Source organism: Sinocyclocheilus rhinocerous, unplaced genomic scaffold (genome assembly GCF_001515625.1).
Source record: "Sinocyclocheilus rhinocerous isolate Xijiao unplaced genomic scaffold, SAMN03320098_v1.1 scaffold681, whole genome shotgun sequence".
Classification (NCBI taxonomy): Eukaryota; Metazoa; Chordata; class Actinopteri; order Cypriniformes; family Cyprinidae; genus Sinocyclocheilus; species Sinocyclocheilus rhinocerous.
This window is the reverse complement of record NW_015641029.1, coordinates 1,728,188-1,737,833: the sequence shown is the minus strand read 5'-3', so window position 1 is coordinate 1,737,833 and position 9,646 is coordinate 1,728,188. Positions and strand designations below refer to the sequence as shown.

The 9,646-nt window shown below is 38.1% G+C and overlaps 1 protein-coding gene across 1 annotated transcript in view; it reads left to right on the top strand.

Annotated features, from left to right (window-relative positions):
• The window catches only part of LOC107754165 (bifunctional heparan sulfate N-deacetylase/N-sulfotransferase 4-like), a gene marked incomplete at its 5' end in the record, with an annotated part of 40,417 nt that overhangs the window by 5,243 nt on the left and 25,528 nt on the right, over positions 1-9,646 (top strand). The window contains 1 exon segment of the mRNA XM_016570529.1: positions 4,339-4,467. Within this exon segment, the coding sequence (XP_016426015.1) occupies positions 4,339-4,467 (129 nt within the window).

The window sequence follows — 9,646 nt, the reverse complement described above, 5'->3', positions numbered from 1 at the left end:
CGTCCAAGATCCCCTTCACGAGCCACACTCGCAGCGCGACATTTGCAACAACGTCGCTAGAATTTGCTCCTTTAGGGCTTACCTGCTAGAAATAAGCTCTTTCAGTATTTCACTAGAAAACGTGCACATTATAATCAGCCCAGAAGTTTCGTCTGAATTGCATGTGTTTTTATTTTCACATGCAAGACTTGTTGCACTTATGAATAGAATAACTTTCCGGCATCAATTCTAGTATGGTAAAACGTAATTACACTTTCGAAACGGTCTGTTTTGCCCTTGCCATCATTAGTTGAAGCTGTGTATGAACAAGAACGGCTGCAGCGTGTGAGTTGCTCCATCTCTCACGCAGCCAGAGAGAGATTCTCCTCTCCGGCGTTCCACAACAACGCTTAGCTGCCCGCAGATGTGCCTTGCCTATAAATCGGCCTAATTTGCAGCACAATCGGCCGATGCCGATTAATTTAAAAATGCCAAAAATCGGCCGATTAATCGGCCGGCCTATCAATCGGTCGATCTATATATATATGACATTCTCCTTTCAGACGAATACAATCGGAGTTATATTAAAAAACATCCTGGCTCTTTCAAGCTTTATAATGGGAGTGGATGGTAGCCCAAAATTTGAAGTCCAAAAAATTTAACCAATCCATTATAAAAGAAGTCCTCACGGCTCCGGGGGGTTAATAAAGGCCTTCTGAAGTGACGCGATGCGTTTGTGTAAGAAAAATATCCATATTTACAACTTTATAAACCTTAATCTCTAGCTTCCGTTAACTGGCATACACGCATTCACGAGAGAGTGGCGTCCAGCGGATGACTTAGCATGTAGGAAAACGCAGTGATGAACGCGGAAGTGATGACCGTGGAAGCGCAGAGGAGAGAGCAAAACAAAACACCGGTCACTTGTAGTAAAACTGTGGCAATACAAATGGAAATCAGTACGCGGAAAAAAATACTATTTTTTTACTATATTTACTATAGTAAAACCATGGTAAATTTTTGTAAGGGTGTTTATCAGTCAAATTCATTTTAAAAAAGTAAACAGGTATGAAATATGATCAGTAAGAGAAAAACATTGTTAATAAGAAGACGAACTTGACTGCAGCAGGTTAGTTGGGAAATAAATTTATTTATTCAGAATGCACATTTGGAAGGTAAATATTTTAATACGAACATTTCAGCAGGTGATATGAGATGTAGCCCTAAACATCCTCAGTTTCGAAATGCATACTCCACGCGAACGTGCTCCCGCGTAATATTTTAGAAGGACCTTAATTCATCCCATCGCATCTCATCCGTGTTGTGTCAGGAAATCGTGAAAACTGAGGCAGTGTGTCGATGTTTAGAATAAAAGCAGCCAGGTATGCTGCAGTAACACCGGCGAAAGAAAGGAAAGAGAAGATTCGCCCATTAGTTTTGACTGCGTTGCGATGGGACCGGAAGTGGCGATACAGTGCTTCACTTACAGGATATAGGAAGTGTGATAAAGGTCCATTGCCAAATTGTTTTCATTGAGGACAAAACATAAACCTAACTAGATTTTGTTAGATTTATGCATGAAACAGAAAAAGCAATTTGCCCATTTGTAAAAAATAAAACAACTTTTAATCCTTTATGCAATTTTAGTAAATTAGATTATTTTAAGCTGTTTATATATTTTACTGAAAAAAAACTGATACGGATTAAGAAAATTAGTTTTTGAAACACAGTGCAATCAATTTCATGAAACAGCAGGAAATAATGCACCCTTTATTTGGTTCTTATGAATACTTGTGCCTTGTTTTTGAAGTTCAGACAAACAAAGAGTACTCTCTTTTGTTAGAGCACCAGCCCACTACAACATGTCTTTCTTTGTTCTTTCTAGTGAATTAGAGATGTGACACTTTTTCCTCATTCACAATACAAAAGAACAAACTTTGGCAGGCCTAACTCAGATCAGATTTTTTTGCATGCAATTTAGCTGTCATCATCATCTCTTTTTATGAGTGTTCTGAATCTAGCCAAAGACAGATGTTTTGCAGCAGGTGTTTGTGAGCCCAAATCTCTGGCTTTTTTTATTTAGCAGATGCACCAAAACAGGTTTTAGGTCAGTTGTTCGAACACCTGTGGCCTAACTACTGGCCTCCTCGGTGCAAGCATGACAGGTCTCAGATCAGAGATCCAGAGCACTGAATACTGTTGAGTGTGGATCCATGGGGCTATGAAGCATGTCAGAGTGTTACAGTCTGATCTGGCACCACAATACAGCAAGTCGACAGCGGGCCAAAGAACTAACTGCTTCTTTCACAAACCACCACAATAATATACTGACAGGGCAAGTTACATTCATTGAGAAGAAATGGCAGGGAAGGTGGGTGGCAGAAAAGCGAACAGGAAGGACGGAGCACATGAATAGAGTTTAATAAATTCTCCAGGCATGCTGGTGGGACAGACAATTTAGTGTGTTTACACTGCATTGAATTTTAGAAGATGGATAGATTAAAATATTAAATCAAGACTACATGTGTACAGTACAATTGTTCTTTGCCCGTCAAGTGTGTGTGCATAGTTTCAGCAACAGCACACGTGAACATGCGTGCCACACAATAATACACATAGAGAGATGTTAAAGTGGGAAAAGCAATTAAGTTTAAGTTAGATGGAAAGATTGGAAAGAGTCCCAAAGATCTGTTCCAGCTCAATCAAGCAGTCCGAAAACAAGCATATGGGTGATGAAAGCTCTTATCAGTGCATTAGAGCCCAGTGTGTTTGTGGGTGTGTTAATGTAATAGATTTTGCTGTTTTAGCAGTTTGTTGGAGGAGTCTAGCTGCCTCTCTGATATTTACACACTGTTACAGTGTTGAGAAATTGACTGTTGGTTCTTATAAATGTACCAGCGTCTCTCAACTTGCCTGTCAGAGGAAGTACAAGTTCAATATGTCAGACATACACTATACTGTTCAAAAGTCGGGAGTTTGTAGGATTTAAAAAAATGTTTTTGAAAGTCTCTTATCTAATGTAATTTCAATTTAAAATAACCATTTTTATTTTAATATATTTTAAAATGTAAATCATTCATGTGATGGCAAAGCTGAATTTTCAGCAGCTATTACTCCAGTCTTCTGTGTCACATAATCAGTCTAATATTCTGATTCTCAAGAAAAAATGTCTTATTATTTTCAATGTTCAAAAATGTTGTGCTGCTTTAAATTAGCCGATATAAGATAAATTGTTCTTGGAAGAATCTGATGACAAATGTTCAAGAAATGTGAAAATGCAAAGAAAAATCTCCTTTCCATTTAATGAGATGGTCCTCACTGCAGAACACAAGATCCAGGGGGCGTGGTTGGATCTAGATCCAACTCCTCCCACCTTACATATACCTAAACCTACCCGTCTCCACCCCTAAACCTACCAATCTCCACCCCCTAGATGTGGATCCAACCACGTCCCCTGGATCTTGTGTTCTGCAGTTAGGGGCTACTGCATTTAATCTCATTGCTTTAAGGGGAAAAGTTGAGATATTAAAGGAAACTTAAAATAAAAAATTAAAACCTTTATGTTTAGTGACCTTCATGTTGTTCCGAACCATATTATTTTCTTACTTCAATACTGTATGACAACTAGCAAATTTCAAGCCTCAAAAAGGACAAAAGTTGCAAAAAAAGCAGTCTAGATTTCTAGTGAATTTTTCTAGTGAATGACAAATTAAATTTCAATATGTTCCTCACACAAAGCTATTTCACAACTTCAGAACATTTAGAATATACTGCACAATGAATTTCATAGACTACTTTTATGATACGTTTGTATCCTTATATTGAAACCTGAAAGCCTCAGTCACATTCTTTTTGTAATTACATCGAAAAGAGCAGTTGTTTTGTCAAAATACACATATGTAATGTGCTTTACTGTACCTGGACATGAGCTAGAAAAGGAGACAGCAGTTTTTCTGTAGTTGCCAAGCAGTAATTTTGTCAAATTGAGTCACAGTATATTTTTTATTCTCTTTCTCTTTTCTTCTTGTCAGTCTTTGCCTGTTTGCCACATATTTTATTGGAGCATTCAGCTTTTTCCCACTGAGAAATGATTATGTTTTCTTTGACTGATCTAGACAGAAAGTGAATGGATGAATATATATGAAGTTGTTTCCTCGCAACACTTGAATACAGATACATTGACATAAGCCCTAATAAAATGTCATGTGTAGAACTCAAACTGGCAGTATTAGACGATAAACGACAGAGTTTATTAATACACCATTAAAAGATTCATAATTTGGTTTGCACTGTATTGACTGCAACTCTTTGTAGCCTTAAACTCTGTGTGTGTGTGTGTGTGTGTGTGTGTGTGAGCAGGTGCTGCCCCGTCAGACATGTGGTTTATTCACACACACCATCTTCTATAAAGAGTATCCGGGAGGCCCTAAAGAACTGGACAAAAGCATACGAGGAGGAGAGCTGTTTCTGACCGTCCTTCTCAACCCTGTGAGTGTAAAACACACAGACACACACACAAACACCGCTACTCCCTGTCGTCTCTGCTCATTTCATTCTATCAGCCTGTTGTATTGTTTTTCTCTGTCTTATTCTGTCCTCATGCCCCCTCCTCTCTCTCCCTCTCTGGGTTTCCATGTTAGTGTTGCTTATAGATTTGTTCTCCCAGCATGAATCACTGTTCTTATGTTGAAACTCTGCTCTGCTTGAATCAGCAGCGAAATGAAAAACAAGAGCGTGTGTGTACAGTCATGTATATGCGCTGTGTTTCTACGTTAATGCAGTGCTTCTCAACTAGTGGGTTGCGACCCAAAATTGAGTCACAGGTCTATCCTGATAGGATCATGGACTGCAGGAAAAAATGATAATGCATCTAACCATATAACAATACATAGTTTGGATAGAAAAAAAGAGGTTATTAAATTTTAAAAGGGAAAGAATGCTTCCCACGTATTTTGTTGTGCATGTCAAAGGTCATGCATCCAATTTTGACCCAAATCCGCTTGGTTTATGTTTGTTTTGTTTTGTTGCTGTGCTGTGCTGTTCTATTACAAATCATTATTGGTAAGTGAAATAAAAAATAAATGACAAACTTAAACAAAAATTTGAAATGTTGCATTGTTAACTAACTGAAATAAGCTGAAGTACTAAAATTACTAAAATTAAAACTGAAAAAGCTAGATAGATATATTACAAAGTGCATAGCAAAATTACTAAAACTTAAAATTAAAATGAAAACTTCAAAAATAAATATACAAATTTTTAAAAAATCAATACATACAATACAATACATTTATAAATACTACTAAAATAACACTGATTGTCTCATGTAAAATCCTGAAGAACCATTGTGGAGCATTAATGGATACTGTAAATGGGTTGACGAATAGATCGAGTACTGTATGTATTGTGAACTTCTTGCACTAACATCCTGTGCAGTCTTTGTGTATAAGGTATGAAAATGTAATGTTTAAGAGTCAGTGTGTTTGTTTGTGTGAAGAAAGCATCAGAGTGAATCTTCTCCTTTGGCTAAAGGCCATTAGTAAGGGTTGACTCATTCCCATGGTACAGCACTGACCTGAAAAACAAGCTGAATGTAATCAGAGATTTTGTGTGTTCTCATGTTCGCACAGATCCTGATCATCTGCTTATACCAGCAATAATAAACAACCCACAGAGAGAGGGGGTGAAATGAACATAAGGAGATATGGAGGTGTGAAGATGTAGTATATTGTAGTCAGTGAGTGTGGAATGAGATTGTTCACTTCACACTTACCTTGCCAAAGTCAACAGTGTGTTAATAGTGTGTTAAGTGTTTGTGGTTGTCTGAATAAAAGAGGAATCGATGAGAAAAAGATATTGAGAATAATTTTTCTTCTTCATAGTGTGGAACAGTATACTGTATTTAATTGTATTTTTAATTTATATTTTCTATTAATTATTGTAACAAAGTTCGTAGTCACGGGAAGAAGGAGGCGGGAACCGGCGAACACTTAAACAAAACTTTAATCAAATAAACAAACACAAAACGAAAGTAAAGCGGCAGCCCCTCGCGGACGACTGCCGCACACAAAACGCAAAATAAAATCCAGGCCTGGTCCTCTCTCCTCCGACACTGTCGTCACTCCTCCCTTTTATCCTTCCGGAGCTCCTCCGTGAGACTCGAGACCGGTGAGTGGTTTTATTTGAATACCTTTCTACAATAGGCACCCAAACCAAACTATTATTGAGCTTAAAAGTGCTGTGAGAGCTCTGTAGAAGCGCATTACCAGTAACATGATCACACATCTGTCTTTCTACATTAAACTCAAACCCATCACATACATACATTAATCTGACCGTAGGCTTTCTGATTTATTCATCACAGCCACATTCTTCTGTGTTAAAATGAATCACTGTTAACATGAAGACAGAGCACTACTTATTAATGACATACATCACTCTTCTCTCTTCTCTTCTCTTCTCTTCTCCTCTCTTCTCCTCATTGATTAAACATTTTATGGCAGTGATAAAAATGTTATTACATTGAAAAAACATTGGTACAACATTGATTGAAAAAGGAAAAAATTTCCACCATGCCTCGTGCTCTCTTTGTCTTTCTGTCCAGAGGGCTTTAAGGGAAACTCATTTATCTGCCCATTCATTATTGAGGTCCTCTCCCTGAAACGAGGTGTGTGTGTGTGTGTAGCGTGTAGTATGTGTTTGAGAGCATGAGGTTAACAGAGCATAAGATCAGTTACAGAGGGGAGAACACTGTGTTTTTGACATTCCATTTTACCCTCATTTATGCCCTTTCCAGAAAACAGGACAGTATGCATGGGGCGTTTGTTACAGGAATATTTTACACAAAAATGAACATTCTGCCATTACTTGCTCACCATTATGTTGTACCAAACTCGTATCCTGTTTTTTTTTCTGTAGAACCCAATGAGAAATGAACAGTCCTAAATTTATCTCATTATATACACTTATATCATATTATATTCCCCTTAGCCATAGCTCTCAGATCAAATATATATATATATATATGGTCCATTTCGTTAGGCTATATATATATATATATATATATAGCCTAACATAATGGACCATATGACTTTTAAGTTTCTGTGACAACAGGTTTACAAACACTTCTTATTGGAAATCTAGTGAAATGTTGTAATCAACTGTTCACAAAAATCTTGGAAACTGTGTGAATGTGAAAATAAACCATAACTAGTGCACATAATGCACATTAAACTCAAAGGGCATGCAGAGATGGAGTTTGCTGCATTTACAGTGACAATTTTACATGTGTAAATAGCAGTTCATGAGCTGTTCACGTGTAAATGAACACAATGCCTCACATCACGCTGGAACACTGGTATAGACTGTGCAACAGTCTATACACTTAATTAAACTGCAGCCTTTTGTATTTAATATGCACACTAAGCAATATCACAATTTTGATTTTAGTTTGATTGACATGCTTTGCCAAAGCTATGATGCAAAATGCAATGTTAACTTTTATGTTATTATGAGAAGTGTAAATATATTTTGGGTTTATCATGAAACTGTGGCAGGACCGATTAGACTGTGGCAGGTCATGCGTCTAGGTAAATTCATTGGAAAATAATTCTTAAGATATATTCTATTTTCCCAGGAAAAATACCAGAGGTTTGAACAACATAAGGGTGATGATTTTTTTTAACTGTTCCTTTAAGAGCAACACAACAAGTTCAGCTAAGATCATTATGTATGTTGATGTCAACTTTCAATTATCCTGATAATGGATGGTCATAGAACAGCAGCACTGAGAGAGCGACTATAAGCGGAACTAAGCAGTTTGTACAGGAAATGGAAGGTTGTCAAATCAGAGAAATAGAGAGAGGGAATATGTGTTTGTTTGTGTCTAAGCAAGGGAGAGAAAGCATAAAGGACAGAAAGAGAGGAATGACGCTTGAGGACAAAATTTTCCAGCTGGACTCTCCTGTTAAATGAGCTGATGGTGTGTGTGTGTGTGTGTGTGTGTGATTCTGAGTCTTATTAAGTTATGCTAGCTTAGGGAAAGTTAGAGAATGATACAAACAACAAAATGGTTGTTCAGCACCACTAGTTTTTGAATCTATATTAAAATATGTCAATACATTTAGCCGTGAATGGAACAGCTGTAGAATAGCATCAGAATATACAAACATGAAAATTCTACCCCTCTTGCATTGCTGAATTGTCCAACCTTTATGCATGAAATGCAAAATCACAATTTTTGAAGAACTGTACTGGACTGCGAAGCTTTTAATCATTAAAAAATTATGGCAAATCATGATAAGAGTCCAAGTCTTTTGAACCCATGAAGTGAATATAATTTTTTTAATGAAACTGGTTGATCTACTTCAAAAAGGGCCCTATTTTAACGATCTAAGCGCATGGTCTAAAGCGCACGGCGCAATTGAGCTTAGGGTGTGTCCGAATCCACTTTTGCTAGTTTAAGGACGGGATAAATGGTCGACGCACCGGGCGCATGGTCTAAAAGAGTTTTCCCTATTCTCTTAATGAGTAATTGGTGTGTTTTGGGCATAACGTGCAATAAACCAATCAGAGTCTCATCTCCCATTCCCTTTAAAAGCCAGTTGCGCTCGCGCCATGGCGGATTCGCTATTTACATGGCGGAATTTACAAGCGGAAAAACTGAACGCTTCTCTAGTGAGGGAACGGATCTGCTTGTGCGCGTAATTCTGAAACATGCAAAGACTATCCATTATGACATGTAGGCATTTTTATATTTATGTACACAATAATAATCTTTTACATTTTAAACCTTTAATTTTTCATTTAAAAATTTTTTTGTGTGCTGCTGCGCATCCCTGTGTGTGTAATAAGCAAAGTGTACGCGCGTGTGAACCCGCCTATAGGCGCATATTACCAACGCGCTCTATCATGAACCCTCAATCATGAATCAGACTGACTTCTGGAGAATTCTTCAGTTCAGCTCACTGACTGTGTTCTCAAAAATCTGGTTGCAGCAGTTAACAGTTTTGTAACAGTTTTAGGTGAACTGTTCCTTCAATATTATATGTTGGCAGAGGAAATGTGTGTGTGTGTGTGCGTGTGTGCGTACGTGCGTGCGTGCGTGCGTGTGTGTAAATGCCATGGTCAGGCCAAGTCATTATAAGTACATGTGATAATCATGTAGCACCAATCTGAACAAGTAGGTCAAGATTAATACTACACAGAACAGAAAATCAAGTTGGATTTTGCAGGTGTACTGTATATGTAGACTAGAATAGAATAGATATTTATACTGATAAAATGTCTCCAGGTTACAAATGTAACCATGGTTCCCTGAGGGAACGAGACGCTGCGTCGGAAACGCTTTGGGAACGCCCCCAGCATGACCATGCTCTGAATCACATATGAAATTAGTCCAATAGATGGGCGAGACATCATGGGCGGGTGACGTTGCGACCAGGAAGCTATAAAAGCACGTGCAGTGGAACCGGCGTCAGCTTCTAGGAATGAAGCAAGCGCTCACAGGGATGCCGGAAGTATGGCACTGAGATGCAGCATCTCGTTCCCTCGGGGAACCATGGTTACATTCGTAACCTGGAGACGTTCCCCTTCAGGAACTCGAGCTGCATCGGAAAACGCTTTGGGAACGCCTTCAGCGTGACCACGCTCTGAATCACATGTAAAA